The sequence below is a fragment of the Leucopleurus acutus genome (genome assembly GCF_964270905.1).
Source record: "Leucopleurus acutus genome assembly, chromosome: 10".
Lineage (NCBI taxonomy): Eukaryota > Metazoa > Chordata > Mammalia > Artiodactyla > Delphinidae > Leucopleurus > Leucopleurus acutus.
In genome coordinates, this window is record NC_139153.1 from 69,304,110 (window position 1) to 69,322,763 (window position 18,654).

The 18,654-nt window shown below is 41.4% G+C and overlaps 1 protein-coding gene across 1 annotated transcript in view; it reads right to left on the reverse strand.

Moving 5' to 3' along the window:
- BTBD9 (BTB domain containing 9) overlaps positions 1 to 18,654 on the reverse strand; it is a 412,377-nt gene that overhangs the window by 348,400 nt on the left and 45,323 nt on the right. Inside the window, exons 5-6 of the mRNA XM_082847528.1 lie at positions 7,375 to 7,594; positions 3,545 to 3,664 (exon numbers count right to left, since the gene is read on the reverse strand). Coding sequence (XP_082703654.1) covers positions 3,545 to 3,664; positions 7,375 to 7,594 — 340 coding nt within the window. The remainder of the gene's footprint in view (positions 1 to 3,544; positions 3,665 to 7,374; positions 7,595 to 18,654) is intronic.

Below are 18,654 nucleotides of genomic sequence, written 5' to 3' on the forward strand. Positions count from 1 at the left end.
GCTGATAAGATATAAGATGGTTCTGAGTATCATATGAAAAACTGTACCAAAATTGACATCACTTTTCTTCATTTCCAGCTGGGGGCTAGGGGGTTGTTATTAGTCTAAGCTTTTGGCTACATTGAGCAGTCCCCACTTGACCCACAATGCATTCCTAAAAAGGACCCAGAAAGAAAGAGCAGACCATTTCTCTCCATTCACTGTTGTGGTTGTAACCATCACTCCAGCTTTGAAGCCTGACATTATCCTTATCACCACTATCTCGGTGAGGGGAAATGCTGACTAAATTACATTCCACAGGATATATAAACGGCAAATTTTATGTTATATATATTTTACCACAATTAAAAAATGCTTTACCAAAACCAAAATGTATGAAAACTGTTGGAAACATACAAATGGGAAGATTACTAAGATAAAGAGAACCATGGAAGGCATGTGTGTGGACTGGCAATATGGAAAAGTGCTGAAAGGACCACACTCCTGAGATAAGGAACAGTTTCCTCATACTGAGAGCCACCACTGAGAGCCACCATGGCCACAGAGAATGGCAGGATGGCTCTCTTTCTCTGAAGGCCAAACACCAGTTCAGAGTCTCAGAAAGTAGAAAAGGTAATAAAAACAACTATTTACTGAGCCTCTACTTTGGGCCAGGCATTGTGCTCAGTACTTGTACATATGCTCTGTCATCTAACCCTCCACAGCAGACCCCAGGAAGGGTGCTGTTATTCCTGTTTCACTGGTGTAGAAATGAGGGCTTGGAGAGGCACAACTTTACTAAGATCACAATGCCAATATTAGATGAAACCAGGATTTGAGAAGAGCTCTAACTCTGCAGCCCATGATTTTCCTACTACCCGATGCTGATTTACATACAGTTCAACCTAGACTCAAGAGAGAGGGCTGGGTAATCTCACAATTCACAGAGTATCTCTTCTTTAGTGAATATATTAAATGAAATCTTTCATCAATATACAACACTTGCATCCTTCAGAATTAACCTCGAAATTCAGTTTCCTGAAGAAAAAACAGAAAGTAGACTTTGCAAAGAGTACAGAACCATTTACCACTCCAGAGTTTTCCAGCACAGATATACATTTTAACAAATACTTGGATAAAAAGCACCAATGAATATATGTACATATTAATATTGAATCAGTCTCTCTTCATTACCTGGTCAGTGCCTTGACCCCAAACCTGTGCTAACATTTATAGAGTACCTACTGCATACAAGGTCATAACTTGAGAACTGCACAAGAATACTGAAAGATTAGAATCCATACTCCTTGCTTCCAAGAGCTTGTAATTTTAGTATGAGAGGCAAGGCAAACACGCAAAGGACACTGAAGAACAAGGGTGACATACAAATGTGCAAATTAACTAACACAATGCAAAGTGAACACTTACGTGCTAAGGAAATAAAGAATTTATATGTGCCCAGTGAAGTCCCTGAAAGAAGTGTATTTAGAACATTGTTTAGGAAGTCAATAAATGATTGTGAAGATAAGAAACACCAAGCATGAAACATCCTTGGATAATCAATAGGGACTTATTCTTAAGTTCATTTTAAAATACTTCCAAAATTCCAAACTATTACAAAAGGCAGAGTTTATGAAGGAATGTAGTAACATAGTAAGTTAAAGTGGTTATAAATATTAAAATGTTTTCTCACTAAAATGCATATCAAGACTCCTTCCTTTTCTTGTTATCACTGTCTCTAACATCACCTTTGCTCAGTTTTTCTCAACCAGCGTGGGAGCTAGCTATACCAAGACAAAAACTAGAATCATGAAAACAGCCAGGCTCTACAACACATAAAAGCAACATCAACAAAGGCAAGGCCACACAGGAGAGACAAAATAAGGAAAAGGGAGTATAAATAATACCCATTAATAAATGAGAGGAATTATATTTTCTAAAAGCCAGAGATCACGACTGAGGGTACACGTCTCCCTCCACAGAGTAGGAGTTTTCAGATGGGTAAAGCACACGGCCTCTATCATAGCTGGTATTACAGTCACGATGATTTGTTCTGGGAGTCGTGCTCCTAGTGTTTCAAATTAAATACAAACACATAGTCCTTTGGTCCACGTCAGACACTTTGGTTGTTATGCTGCTTATTTTTTAATCTGATACAGCCATAATAATGTCAGTCGATGCAGACTCAATCCCCTCCTCTACCTTGGGGCCCCTCTGTCACTCTCAAAGTATCCCTAGGCAGTTCTGAGATACAGAATCTTCACTCAATTTCTTGTCCCTCTCATTTTAATCCATTCAAAACTCCTCTGATAAAAGAGCAACTGCTAGACCTGAGACACTTTAGTCCCTCTTTGGGGAAATGAAATTGATTTTCTTCATTTCCACACAAGAGTATCCTTGGGTAACAATATTGTGTCCAGTCATACCCATAATAAAAAAAAATGTAGGCGACATTCTTTACTGTACCAGAGGCTGAAAGGTTTTGTGGAGTTCCTGTGGTAGAAGTAAGAATTCAGCCTGATGCTGTCAGATCATGTGTTTAATAAGTATAAGGGTGCCTTCTGACTGAGAGAGTAAGTGCTGTGGGGCATCCCCATCTGCTCCAACTCAGCCACACAGGGATGTCAGCTGGGGTCACGAGTACAGGTGTGGAGCAGAGTGGCTAAGGGGCCGGCTCCACGAGCTCCCTGGCTTACACCCACCATATCCCTTCTTGACACACTTAATTAAACGAACCAATCACTTTCTGCCTTCAATCTCTTGAGTTTAGGGTAAAGAATATCTGAGGGAAATTTCCAAGGGGAAAATCACAATAGAAAAAACACAACAGAATTTCAGGGGCCTTTAACCACCTTTCCCAGCTCCCAAATTCATTATTCATACTGGTTTTGCAGAATTTCAGAAAGAAAGCTTAAAAGATGGCTTACATCTAAAGTAAGAATATGAAATGTTAGAATAGCTTATCAGTACTTTTTAAAAAACAAACTTACATGGAGCTAAAATACATAATGACAATAAAAGTTAAGGTGCTCTGGTTGAAGGGAAGGTGTGAGCCTGGAGCCCCACCAGCTCAGCCTCCCTTGCCCCAAACCCAGCCCCACTAGAAACACCTGCTCTTTCAAACTCCACTGATATCCACTGACCTAGAAAAAGAACATGCACAATGGCATCCAAAAATCTCCTCCTGGCCCTGAGGACTGCCAGGGAAGCCTCCAGAAATATCTCTCATGGTTTTTGTGAAAAGAACGCACCCCCTAACAATAACTCTGCTTTCAAGGTATAGCATGGAATTTAAAAAGCATTTCCACTTCTCAGTGTGTATTCCTTCTTATTCATTTACATGCCTTTACATAAATATGGTACAAAACAGTTCCACAGTACACTCTAAATATTAAGATGCTTAATTTTCCATAGTATCCCTAAGTTTTTTAGTTGGGACGCATTTAGTAACTGATATCCTCCTGGAAAATTTTTCCTCTATGAGACAGAAAAATGAAATCTGTTTCTCAACATCCAGATCTCTTTAAACAAACATCAAAATCATTTATAAGCCATCAGAACTAACCTGCAGACACGGGCTGGAAAATACAGCTTTTGCCAAGAACGACACAGATATTGCGAATGATCAATCACTCTGATCCAATCAAGTTCATCCATTGAGACTTCAATGAAGTATGAATAAGACCTATGAATCAAAAGGAAAAAGGCAGAAAAAAGTATCATATTAAAATAACAATACAAAGCTATATTTTTTTAGCAGCTTTTTTTTTTTTTTTTTTTGGCTGCGTTGGGTCTTCATTGCTGTGCATGGGCTTTCTCTAGTTGTGGCGAGTGGGGGCTACTCTTCTTTGCAGTGCGCGGGCTTCTCATTGTGGTGGATTCTCTTGCTGTGGAGCACGGGCTCTAGGCGTGCGGGCTTCAGTAGCTGTGGCTCGCGGGCTCTAGAGTGCAGGCTCAGTAGTTGTGACACAGGCTTAGTTGCTCCACACCATGTAGGATCTTCCCAGACTAGGGCACGAACCCATGTCCCCTGCATTGGCGGGAGGATTCTTAACCAGTGCGTCACCAGGGAAGCCTCCCGAAGTTATATTTTAATAAAATGTTAAAAGGTACAAAAAATACACTATTCATGAATTACATTTTCTGCATAATGACCAAATTCTGATGATGACGAAATGTGTATAGATCCCCCTAACATAGCATTCGCCACAATGTATTGAAATTATCTCTTTGCATGTCTGTCTGCCTTATAAGGTCTCAAGCTGGTTAAGAACACAGACCATGCCATATTTATCTGCATATATCCGGGGTCTAGCACGGTGCTTGTCACATATCAGGCATATAAGATATAACAGGACCAGGATGCCTTGCATATACCATATTAACAGGTTAATAAAGCCATGACAGAGAGAGGACAGAAAACAGAGAAGTGTGCCTTCTCCCTCTACCTTCACTGGCCTGAGCACCCAGCCCTCCTGTCTCAGGAGAGAAGCCAACTCAGAATGGTTCCTCACAGAGGCCAGCTTATCTCCTGCTTCCTCCCAGTCTCCTACCATCCCACACACAGATACAGCCTGCAGAAAAATAAATGACATGGGTGAAGAGATCGTATGTATTCCTCTTCGGTACAACTTAAAATTTGGCAGCTAATAATCTAGCAGTAATGAAAACAGCCGATCATCCTCCCCTGGTCAGCTACCCTGGACCATTACATGCTGGTTCCATACTGAACAAATCTATATTCCCCTGTTATAAGCCAAATTTAAATTTGAGATGCAGTTATTACTTGTACTGTAATATCAACAGGAACAATCTCAGAAGATTTAGGTGACCATAAATGTCAGCCTGCAACCAACAGTTGTGACCAGAAAAGGTCAGCTTATTTTGTGTCATCCCCTCATTTTCTGCTGTCCCCTCACTCCCATCCATTTTATGGCTCAGTCTCAAACTGGTTATAACCTTTTATTGAACCTCTCTGGGTTATCAGCAATGCAGGATATAATTTTACAACACATGTGAGAATCTTTTTGGCTTAAGATTCTGAATTTTTCACCTTTGCATAGAATGATAACTTCTGTGAGAAAGGAACTAGTGCATGGTAAAGTTAAGTCCCCTGTGAATGAAACGCACATACTAAAACAAACTGGGGCTTCCCTGGTGGCGCAGTGGTTAAGAATCCGCCTGCCAATGCAGGGGACACGGGTTCAAGCCCTGGTCCGGGAAGATCCCACATGCCGCAGAGCAACGAAGCCCGTGCGCCACAACTACTGAGCCTGCACTCTAGAGCCCGTGAGCCACAACTACGGAAGCCCGCGTGCCTAGAGCCCATGCTCCACGACAAGACAAGCCACCACAATGAGAAGCCGGCGCACCACAACAAAGAGTAGCCACAACTAGAGAAAGCCCGTGCGCGGAAACGAAGACCCAACGCAGCCAAAAATAAATAAATAAAATTAATTAATTAAAAATAAAAAAATAAAACAAAGTGGCCTAGAAATATTTAACATCCTGGAAATGATGATAAGTACTTAGTTTCAAATGTACTAACCTTTTCTTTATTATTTTTATACTAATTGCATTATTAACTAAATGAGTTAATATATGTAAACCTTTTAGAACAGTGCCTACTACTATTATTAATCAGAGACTCTTGTAAATAATACGTGAAATTTGCTCCATTTTGCCAACTAAACATCATATTATATCGAACGATACATATCAGGAAACATATTCTTAATTAAAAAGAATGAGATAACCTGGAGATAACCTCCAATACCCACGCACATGGGAAATGCTGACTCTCACTTCATAAAGCTTCCCTCACACTTGGCTCAAATGGCCTGAAAGGCCAGGGTGGTGGTCAGTGGTGCTAACAAGAGAAATGAACTAACCAGCAAGATCTGCAGGGTCTCATCACCCTTACTATTAAGCCCTTCATGCCCAAACTCAAAGAGGCATGAGTAGGGCCTAGGAGACTGTACACCAGAGAGAGACTGGGTGTACAGGTTTAGGTTAATGACGAGCAGCAATGAGGGAGACTGTTCAGTTCTTGGTCATCCTACTGCTCTGGTACTTCTGCCATGGCTGAACTCAGTGGCTGAAAATATCAGAGTGGCTAGAAAGGAAGGCAGAATCTTGAAACCACTGTGAAACTGGTGGGTTCCTAGGCTGGAGCCCATCAAGTTTTTTTCACATATTTCTTTTGTTTTGATAATGATATTTATTCACACTAAAAGACAATTTTTTTTCTTTGTCCACAGTATAAAGTATATTTTAAAAGTTATCATAATATCCAAAAGTAAGGAATCAAGTAAATAAACAATGGTAACTCATATAGTGGAATACCAAACAACTATTAAAAGTAACATTTTACATGGATAAATGACAAGGCCCTACTATATAGCACAGGGAACTATATTCAATATCATGTAATAAACCATAATGGAAAATATGAAAAAGAATATATATGTAAAACATATTTGTATATATATATGTACAGAACTTAAACACATTATAAGTAAACTATATTTCAAACATTTTTTTTAAAAGTAACATTTTACAGGAATATTTTTAAAAGAGAATATTCACAGTGTATTAATTAAAAAGTGAAGTTACTTTTTGTACATCTAACCTTTATTTTGTAAAACTATGTGTGGTTTTACAGGTTTCTGGTGTGTGTGTGTATGTGTGAGACTATGCATAACAAAAAAATACTGGTTAGGGATTTCCCTGGTGGTGCAGAGGGTAATAATACACCTGCCAATGCACAGGGCAGGGGTTCGAGTCCTGGTCTGGGAAGATCCCACATGCCGTGGAGCAACCAAGCCCGTGAGCCACAACTACTGAGCCTGCACTCTAGAGCCCACGAGCCACAACTACTGAGCCCACGTGCCACAACTACTGAAGCCCGTGCAGCTAGAGCCCATGCTCCACAACAAGAGAAGCCACCACAATGAGAAGCCCACGCACCGCAACGAAGAGTAGCCCCTGCAAGCCACAATTAGAGAAAGCCCGCGCTCAGCAACGAAGACCCAACACAGCCAAAAATAAAATCAATTAATTTTTAAAAAGTACTGGTTAGACAAATATAAAAATTAATAATAGGCAGTGAGATTACTAGCAATATTTATTTTCTTCTTTGTGCTTTTCTACATTTTCTGTTTTCCACAATAAACACATATTCATTACTTTTATAAGCAGAAAAAAGCAAAAAATATTATTTTTTAAAGAAACGCACCCTTTAATTCTTCCCCCAAAACTAAACTTCAAGAGAAATAGCAAAGTGATGACAAAGATATAAACCAGCAAATCTCTTAAACCAAAGCAGATGACCACAAAGTTAGGCCATCTCAATCAGACATGTCAGTTTCTCTCCAAGTCATGCTAATGACTCACCGGCTATCTCGGTCCCATAGGAGTATCCGTATATGATTGATAATGGACGGCTGACCTAGCTTAATCTCGATGCCAGAACGGCAGTCATCATCAATTGGGTGCCTAGAAAATCCATGATCCAAATCATAATTTTGAGTGTCACCATCTAATAAGGCAGACTTCAGCTCCCCTTTTACCACCTGGGCTCCATATTTCATAGTTGCAATGTTTTCTTCTGGTACTACAGTTAAAAATAGAAGAAGCAAGGTTAATGGTTACTTATGAAATTTTCCGTATTTTGGGAAAAAAGATAAAATTCTAGCATTTTAGTTGATGCTAGTATATGCATTTAATTTAACGAGAGAGACGAGATATGGAGTGTCTGTGAGGATTAAGATACCACCACAGTTGAAATTTAATGACATCATCACAGCCACAAAGTACCTGGGACTAAGACTACTAAGAAAAAGTTGTAAATACTAGAAAAAAACATGTTCTAGGTCAAACAAACCAGCTCTACTGAGTTAATTCTATTAGTAGCTTTAATTTAATATCTACTGGACAAAACTAGCATGTAAAATGACCTGTACCTGCCATCTGGACTGAGAACGAAGTATAAAAGCAAAGCAAACAGGTCATACATCTTATAAAACAGAAAGAGAAAGACCCCGATACAGCGGAGCTGTTGCTCATACAAGGATGTGCTGAATCAATTAGTTAAAAACCAAGAATATGTTTAAAAGAAGATATATTTTTACTTCACTTGAATATTTTTAAAAATAAAAATTCAAAAAAAAATTCAGTCTGTCATCAAAAGTAATACTATGGGGTTTCCCTGGTGGCGCAGTGGTTGAGAGTCCGCCTGCTGATGCAGGGGACGTGGGTTCGTGCCCCGGTCCGGGAGGATCCCACATGCCGCAGAGCGGCTAGGCTCGTGAGCCATGGCTGCTGAGCCTGCGCGTCCGGAGCCTGTGCTCCACAACTGGAGAGGCCACAACAGTGAGAGGCCCACGTACCGCAAAAAAAAAAATTAATACTATGATTATAATTAACCCCCCTCCCCTCTCCAACACTATATGTACTAAGAGTCAATTGTTCCTGGGACTCTGAAGTCCTCTGCAAATTTTGCTTCACAGATCTAGAACCTGTCTTCCAGGTACTAACATTCTAAAACTGACACTCTCCATGGAGAGACAACAGGCAGCATAAAGTAGATGTTAAGAGCCTGAGATTCAAAGTCAGAGTTTAAATAATGGTGCCACCTTTAACCAGATGGTATCAATTTGGGGAAGTCACTTTCTCTGAACGTCAATTTCTCAATAGGGCAACATCTCCCAGGTGTTTTTGTTTAAGGATTAAATGAGATGATCTTTGCAAAGCACAGAGTAAGCTCTAAAAAAAAAGATTGCCAGTATTATTACAAAATATGTATAAAAAGCACACATAAAACTAAGCAAGTTTACAGACTGTAAATAAATGCTGAATTCTCACATAATATGTACATCTTGGCTGTGTGATTTGAATAGGGGAAAGTATGAGCTATAATTAGGCTCTTAGGGAAAAGGAGTAAGTAATTCATCATTGCAGATTTCTTGGCAAATGTGGGTTTAGAAACTTTTTTTCAAATGAAGACAGGGAAAGATGATTTAAAAATGAAGCTGAGGGCTTTCCTGGTGGCGCAGTGGTTGAGAGTCTGCCTGCCGATGCAAGGGACACGGGTTCGTGCCCCAGTCCGGGAAGATCCCACATGCCGTGGAGCAGATAGGCCCATGAGCCATGGCCGCTGAGCCTGCGCGTCCAGAGCCTGTGCTCTGCAACGGGAAAGGCCACATCAGTGAGAGGCCTGCGTACCGCAAAAAAAAAAAAAAAAGAAGCTGAAAAGTGGGGGTTGGGGTGAGTTTAATTAACCTTCAAAAGACTAAGGCAACTGAGATAACCAAACCAAATGAAAACAAAACCTAGTCATGATCAACTTCTTACCACCAGAGGCCTAAGTGCTCAGTTTATAACGTTCTACGTTCTATTAGCTCATGAAAATCACACATATTCTTCATATTTATTTTTCATTTATTTAACAAACTTTATTAATTCCTTTGACTTACTCCTCCTAATAATCCTTTAAGTATAGGACTACTATTATATCCATTTCACAGATGGGGAAGTGGGGGCAGAGAAAGGTTAAATGGACTTTGTTGCCCAAGGCCATACAGCCAGCAAGGAGCTGAGGTGCTATCAGAACACATGCAATCTGTTTCCAGGGGCCCGGCCCTGCTACTACCTTCATAAAGGGTTTCTGATGGGAAGACCATACTTTTCCCCTCTTACTAGTCCCTTCCCTCTAAGGTTACTTAGGACCCAAAGGAAAGAAACAGTCTATTATAGCTTTTTTTTTTAGAAAGTTGGACTTAAAATGAGAAAACCTAAGTTTGAGACTCAGGCTCTACCACTTATTATCCCTGATGAGGCCTCTTGGTCTCTATGAATCTGTTTTCTCATCTAAAAATAATAATATTTTACCCAACCCACCCACGGGGCTACTGTAAAAATTACACTATAAATAATATATGCTAAAGTACTATGGGACTTCCCTGGTGGTGCAGTATTTAAGACTCTGCGCTCCCAACGCAGGGGGCCCAGGTCTGAACCCTGGTCAGGTAACTAGATCCCACGTGCATGCCACAACTAAGGGGCCCACCTACTGCAACTAGGGAGCCGGTAAGCCACAACTAATACCCAGCGCAACCAAATAAAAAAATAAAATAATAAAAAAATAAAGTCTACAAAGTACTCTATAAGAATTCAATTAGTCAAAAAAAAGACCCATTCTGTACCAGGTACCCTGTGAGGCACTGGATATCTCTCAGTGAACCAGACAGAGATAGGCTGTGCCCTCCTGGTGCCTCCAATCTAGAGATGAAGCACTTTATAAGCAAGCAAAGAAAAGCTTCAAATTTGTGATTTGTGAATCCTCAGCAGAGATGACTTGTGAACCCCCTAGTTTACAGATGAAGATACTAAAAGATACTAAAAACTACAACTGGGAAGACAGAATACTAATAGAGTCAAAGAGTTTTCAAAGTATTAATGGTTCATTGCTATTACTGTCTTTATGTGATAGATGAGACAAATTTTATTTACTTATTTATTATTTATTTGTTTGTTTATGGCTGCATTGGGTCTTCACTGCTGCGCACAGGCTTTCTCTAGTTGTGGCGAGCAGGGGCTACTCTTTGCTGTGGTGTGCAGGCTTCTCATTGCGGTGGCTTCTCTTGTTGCGGAGCACGGGCTCTAGGCGCATGGGTTTCAGTAGTTGTGGCACGTGGGCTCAGTAGTTGTGGCTCTCAGGCTCTAGAGCGCAGACTCAGTAGTTGTGGCACACAGGCTTAGTTGCTCCATAGAATGTGGGATCCTCCTGGACCAGGGCTCAAGTCCATGTCCCCTGCATTGGCAGGCAGATTCTAACCACTGCGCCACCAGGGAAGTCCCCAAATTTTAAATTCTAGTTTAGAAGCAAGGAATAGATTCAGTCAGTCATTCATTTATTTTGAAAAGTCTAGATTTAGGCACTGTGCTAAGTGCTAGGAAAACACAGGGGAAAACACATAATTACAGTCCTCAAGAAGCTCGGTCTAAGTAGGAGTGTAGGCAAGAAAAGCAAAAATGATACTATCACGGTGGCAAGCCCCCTCAGTCTAGTTACTGGAAACTATGGGAATAGGTTCGTGGTACCATGTACCTACAGCACAGATTTAAACACACACACACACACACACACACACACACACATTCACATATAAACCAACAATATAACTTAGCAGGCCTCGCAACAGATTGACTTTTAGCCAATAAAAAATCTTGAGGATGGAAGTTGTGATGTACTACCTGTTATAAACATGAAGAAACAAGAAATTACTGTTCTCTTTCGCAAAGTCTAAAACCTGATACACAAAACAAAGTATAACTCAGCCGGAATAGAAAAAGCACTAACTTTCAAGGCAGAAATATCTCCACAGCTAAAACAAAACTAAACATTAAGGAATGGGCTGAGAACAAGTAGTTCAAATATTCTAAGGAAAGAAATTAATTAAAAAGTTGATTTCCTTTCCCCAGGCATATAGACAAATGCTCATCATTAGACGTAGTTTTGTACATATATAAACCACACTCTCAAAGAGACTAACCACCACTGGTAAGTTAAAAACATCCTTTGGATCCTCTTTTTTTTTTAAGGGGGGTGGAAATCACTATAATTTGGTAAAAAGCCTCAGGATATGCAACTGTAAGAATTAAACCTTCTAGTAACCAATATTAATGAAATAAAAAAAAAAAGGGCTTCCCTGGTGGCGCAGTGGTTGAGAGTCCGCCTGCCGATGCAGGGGACACGGGTTCGTGACCCGGTCCAGAAAGATCCCACATGCCGCAGAGAGGCTGGGCCCGTAAGCCATGGCCACTGAGCCTGCGCGTCCGGAGCCTCTGCTCCGCAACGGGAGAGGCCACAGCAGTGAGAGGCCCACGTACCGCAAAAAAAAAAAAAAAAAAAGATTTAGTATTTATGCCCCTAGATACTAATTCCCTAGTCCCAAGATAGAACCTCTCAATGTTTCATGAAAAGTCCCCAAAGACTCAGAACCTATACCCAGGGAAGAACAAAGAAACAGATAAATCTCATCAATAATTTCAAAATAAGCAGAACTATCCTTCCAGACCATCAGCTATGGAACAGTTCTGAAATTTTAGACCCCTTTTTCCCTAACTGTGAAGAAATCTGATTTTTTAAAAATGGCATGAATGTCTGAATAAATATTTTTTAGGGTCTGAGAGGAAAGTGATATACTTCCTTAGTTATTTCTATTATTAGTTTTACTATTCATATAATTAAAAAGGTAGAAAAACAGTCTGCTACTTAATCATCTCTCGAGTTTATAAGTTACATAAAAGATTCCCAAGCATTTGTATAATCTCCTTGAGCTTCCACTAAATTATTCCAAAATGAAGAATTTAACATTTATGAGCAGCATATCATTCCAGAACTGAGGGCTCCTCAACTGGTTAATTACTCCCTTTCACGGTAATTTCATGGGTCTATAGTAACCCAGGTCTGACACCTATACTGACCAGCTGATCAATTCCAAGCTACCAGTAACTACATGAAATGTCCAAAGCTTCTCCTCAGTTTTGCAGCAATGTCCCAAACTTATCCTTATAACTAAACCAGTTCTGAGGCCCTATCAACACCTCGAATCAAAACTAGGGCAAGAAGGGGAAAAAAGGAGCTTATATAAGAAAGGATCCAACAATTAAGATTTACAAAGGCTAAAACTATATTACTCATCTTGTTACTTCTCCCATCTCTACCCTCCTACCCTTTACCGAAGGCTGACCCTCAACCAGCATCACCCTCTAGCATCTCTAATCTCTTCTCCAACCTCTCCTGACCCATTCCCTCTAGCTACCATACTATTTCTCTACTACCTTTATTCCAATTCACACATCAGATAGTCAACACATTGTATTTACTATAATTTTCAAACCCATGGCCTAATTCCCTGTTTAGTGAAGCTTCTGTCCAGACTACTAACCAACTCACCACAATTTATATCCAAAATTTTTCTCTCCATTCTCATTCTTCTTGCCCTCCCAGCATCACCAGATACCACTGACCACCCACTCCATAGCAACGCTCTCTCCTCTGTTGGCTTCCGTAACCCTATCCCAATTTTCTTCCTACCTCTAATTCTTCCTTCTCTACCTTCAGCCCCTGGCCATAAGTCTCCTCCAAGTCTCAGACTTTGATTTTCACTTCATTCTCTATACTCTAGCCCAGGTTTCAGTTCTTTTACCACCAGCTTTGACTGCTTCCTGAACACCAGTAATATGCTTCCACTGCTTTCAGACAATTCTCATTGTATTCATTCATCAAGTATCATCTACAGACTACCCAGTGTGTTGAATGTTGAGGATACAAAGATCAGTGTGCCTTCAAGGATCTAAAACAAGTAAATAAAAAGGTTTAAAAAATGTGATCAATGTGATACCTCCTACACAGACATACAGAGATGAGGAAGAACACAAAATAATAATATAACAATGGTTTCCTACAGTATTGAGCTTACACACATTATTTGCACACATTGCTTCGAGTAATTCTCATAACAATATGCAAAGGTATAAAACTAAAGGTAAAATTCCTTATGTGATTTAACACCAGGTCATGCAACTAGTAAGTGACTAATTCAGGACTTGAAGTCAAATTTGTCTCGCTCCAAAAACTATGCTTTTTCTTCTATGCCAATGAAAAGAAATCTAAATCTGATGGGTCAGGAGAGAAGTCCAGGCTAAGGACACCTATTTAAGATCAATCAGTATTTCAAAAGAGTGTCTGAAGTCATGGACAAGGAAAATATCACTCAGGGAAATGACTAACATGAGACAGAACTTAGAATTTATATACCCCAGAAACTCTCAAACTCAGTAAGTCTAAAACAAGTTCAGAGATTGGTTCAAGATGGCGGAGTAAAAGGACGTGTCTCACTCCCTCTTGCGAGAGCACCGGAATCACAACTAACTGCTGAATAATCATCGACAGGAAGACACTGGAGCTCACCAAAAAAGATACCCCACATCCAAAGACAAAGGAGAAGCCACAATGAGACGGTAGGAGGGGCACAATCACAATAAAATCAAATCCCATAACTGCTGGGTAGGTGTCTCACAAACTGGAGAACACTTACACCACAAAAGTCCACCCACTGCAGTGAAGGTTCTGAGCCCCACGGCAGGCGTCCCAACCTGTGGGTCTGGCAACAGAGGGAGGAATTCCTAGAGAATCAGACTTTGAAGGCTAGGGGGATTTGATTGCAGGACTTCGACAAGACTGGGGGAAACAGAGACTCCACTCTTGGAGGGCACACACCAAGTAGTGTGTGCATCGGGACCAAGGGGAAGGAGCAGTGACCCCATAGGAGACTGAACCAGACCTACCTGCTAGGGTTGGAGGGTCTCCTGCAGAGGCAGAGGGTGGCTGTGGCTCACCGTGGGGACAAGGACACTGGCAGAAGAAGTTGTGGGAAGCACTCCTTGGCATGAGCCCTCCAGAGTCTGCCATTAGCCCCACCAAAGAGCCTGGGTAGGCTCTAGTGTTGGGTCGCCTCAGGCCAAACAACCAACAGGGAGGGAACCCAGCCTCACCCATCAGCAGGCAAGCAGATTAAAGTTTACTGAGGTCTGACCACCAGAGTAATACCCAGCTCTACCCACCACCAGTCCCTCCCATCAGGAAACTTGCACAAGCCTCTTAGATAGCCTCATCCACCAGAGGGCAGACAGCAGAAACAAGAACAACTACAATCCTGCAGCCTGTGGAACAAAAACCACATTCACAGAATGGAAGACAAGATGAAAAGGAAGAGGGCTATGTACCAGATGAAGAAACAAGATAAAACTCCAGAAAAACAACTAAATGAAGTGGAGATAAGCAACCTTCCAGAAAAAGAATTCAGAATAATGATAGTGAAGATGATCCAGGACCTTGGAAAAAGAATGGAGGCAAAGATCGAGAAGTTGCAAGAAATGTTTAACAAAGACCTAGAAGAATTAGGGGAGGAGCTTCAAGATGGCGGAAGAGTAAGACGCGGAGATCACCTTCCTCTCCACAAATACATAAGAAATACATCTACATGTGGAACAGCTCCTATAGAACACCTACTGAATGCTGGCAGAAGAACTCAGACCTCCCAAAAGTCAAGAAACTCCCCCACGCACCTGGGTAGGGCAAAAGAAAAAAGAAAAAAACAGAGACAAAAGAATAGGGACGGGACCTGCACCAGTGGGAGGGAGCAAAGGTTTCCACACACTAGGAAGCCCCTTCATGGCCGGAGACTGTGGGTGGCGGAAGGGGGGAGCTTCGGAGCCACGGAGGAGAGCGCAGCAACAGGGGTGCGGAGGGCAAAGTGGAGAGATTCCCGCACAGAGGATCGGTGCCGACCCGCATTCACCAGCCCGAGAGGCCTGTCTGCTCACCCGCCGGGGCGGGCGGGGGCTGGAAGCTGAGGCTCAGGCTTCGGTCAGATACCAGGGAGAGGACTGGGGCTGGCTGCGTGAACACAGCCTGAAGGGACTAGTGCACCACAGCTAGCCGGGAGGGAGTCCAGGAAAAAGTCTGGAGCTGCCAAAGAGGCAAGAGACTTTTTCTTCCCTCTGTTTCCTGGTGCACGAGAAGAGGGGATTAAGAGGGCTGCTTAAAGGAGCTCCAGAGACGGGCGCGAGCCACGGCTATCAGCGTGGACCCCAGAGACGGGCATGAGATGCTAAGGCTGCTGCTGCCGCCACCAAGAAGCCTGTGTGCGAGCACAGGTCACTCTCCACACCTCCCCTCCTGGAGCCTGTGCAGCCCGCCACTGCCAGGGTCCCATGATCCAAGGACAACTTCCCCAGGAGAACACACGGTGCGCCTCAGGCTGTTGCAACGTCACACTAGCCTCTGCCACCGCAGGCTCTCCCGCATCTGTATCCCCCACTCCCCGCAGCCTGAGTGAGCCAGAGCCCCCGAATCAGCTGCTCCCTTAACCCCGTCCCGTCTGAGTGAAGAACAGACGCCCTCAGGAGACCTACACACAGAGGTGGGTCCAAATCCAAAGCTGAACTTCGGGAGCTGTGCGAACAAAGAAGAGGAAGGGAAATTTCTCCCAGCAGCCTCAGAAGCAGCGGATTAAATCTCCAGAGTCAACTTGATGAACCCTGCATCTGTGCAATACCTGAATAAACAACGAATCATCCCAAACTGAGGAGGTGGACTTTGGGAGCAAAGATATAATATATTTTCCCTTTTTCTCTTTTTGTGAGTGTGTGTATGTATGCTTCTGTGTGTGATTTTGTCTGTATACGCTTTGCTTTTACCATTTGTCCTAGGGTTCTGTACGTCCGGTTTTTCTTAGGTTTTTTTTTTACTTTTTAAAATTTTTTCCTTAATAGTTTTTATTTTAATAACTTTATTTTATTTTATTTTACCTTCCTTCTTTCTTTCTATTATTTCTCCCTTTTCTTCTGAGCCGTGTGGATGAAAGGTTCTTGGTGCTCCAGCCAGGCGTGAGGGCTGTGCCTCTGAGGTGGGAGAGCCAATTTCAGGACACTGGTCCACAAGAGACCTCCCAGCTCCATGTAAAATTAAACAGCGAAAATCTCCCAGAGATCTCCATCTCAACGCCAAGACCCACCTTCACTCAACTACCATCAAGCTACAGTGCTGGACATGCTATGCCCGACAATTAGCAAAACAGGAACACAACCTATTCCATTAGCAGAGTGGCTGCTTAAAATCATAATAAGGCCAAAGACACCCCAAAAAACACCACCAGACGTGGACCTGCCCACCAGAAAGACAAGATCCAGCCTCATCCACCAGAACACAGGTACCAGTCCCCTCCACCAGGAAGCCTACACAACCCACTGAACCAACCTAAGCCAGTGGGGACAGACACCAAAAACAACGAGAACAACGAACCTGCAGCCTGAGAAAAGAAGCCCCCAAACACAGTAAGTTAAGCAAAATGAGAAGACAGAAAAACACACAGCAGATGAAGGAGCAAGGTAAAAACCCACCAGACCAAACAAATGAAGAGGAAATAGGCAGTCTAACTGAAAAAGAATTCAGAATAGTGATAGTAAAGATGATACAAAATCTTGGAAATAGAATAGAGGAAATACAAGGAACGTTTAACAAGGACCTAGAAGAACTAAAGAGCAAAGAAACAATGATGAACAACACAATAAATGAAATTAAAAATTCTCTAGAAGGAATCAATAGCAGGATAACTGAGGCAGAAGAACGGATAAGGGACCTGGAAGATAAAATAGTGGAAATAACTACTGCAGAGCAGAATAAAGAAAAAAGAATGAAAAGAACTGAGGACAGTCTCAGAGACCTCTGGGACAACATTAAACGCACCAACATGTGAATTGTAGGGGTCTCAGGAGAAGAAGAGAAAAAGAAAGGGACTGAGAAAATATTTGAAGAGATTATAGTTGAAAACTTCCCTAATATGGGGAAGGAAATAATTAATCAAGTCCAGGAAGCACAGAGAGTGCCATACAGGATAAATCCAAGGAGAAATATGCCAAGACACATAATAAGCAAACTATCAAAAATTAAATACAAAGAAACAATATTAAAAGCAGCAATGGAAAAACAAAAAATAACACACAAGGGAACCCCCATAAGGTTAACAGCTGATCTTTCAGCAGAAACTCTGAAAGCCAGAATGAGTGGCAGGACATAATTTAAAGTGATGAAGGAGAAAAACCTACAACCAAGATTACTCTACCCAGCAGGGATGTCATTCAGATTTGACGGAGAAATTAAAACCTTTACAGACAAGCAAAAGCTGAGAGAATTCACCACCACCAAACCAGCTTTACAACAAATGCTAAAGGAACTTCTCTAGGCAGGAAACACAAGAGAAGGAAAAGACCTACAATAACAACCCAAAACAATTAAGAAAATGGGAATAGGAACATACATATCGATAATTACCTTAAATGTAAATGGATTAAAAGCTCTAATCAAAAGACACAGACTAGCTGAATGGATACAAAAACAAGACCCATATATATGCTGTCTACAAGAGACCCACTTCAGACCTAGGGACACACACTGACTGAAAGTGAGGGGATGGAAAAAGATATTCCATGCAAATAGAAATCAAAAGAAAGATGGAGTAGCAATTCTCATAACAGACAAAATAGACTTTAAAGACTATTACAAGACACAAAGAAGGACACTACATAATGATCAAGGGATCGATCCAAGAAGAAGATATAACAAATGTAAATATTTATGCACCCAACATAGGAGCACCTCAATACATACGGCAAATACTAACAGCCATAAAAGGGGAAATCGACAGTAACACAATCATAGTAGGGGACTTCAACACCCCACTTTCACCAATGGACAGATGATCCAAAATGAAAATAAACAAGGAAACACAAGCATTAAATCATACATTAAACAAGATGGACTTAATTGATATTTATAGGACATTCCATACAAAAACAACAGAATACAAATTCTTCTCAAGTGCTCATGGAACATTCTCCAGGATAGATCATATCTTGGGTCACAAATCAAGCCCCGGTAAATTTAAGAAAATTGAAATCGTATCAAGCATCTTTTCCGACCACAATGCTATGAGACTAGATATCAATTACAGGAAAAAATCTGTAAAAAATACAAGCACATGGAGGCTAAACAATACACTACTTAATAACCAAGAGATCACTGAAGAAATAAAAGAGGAAATCAAA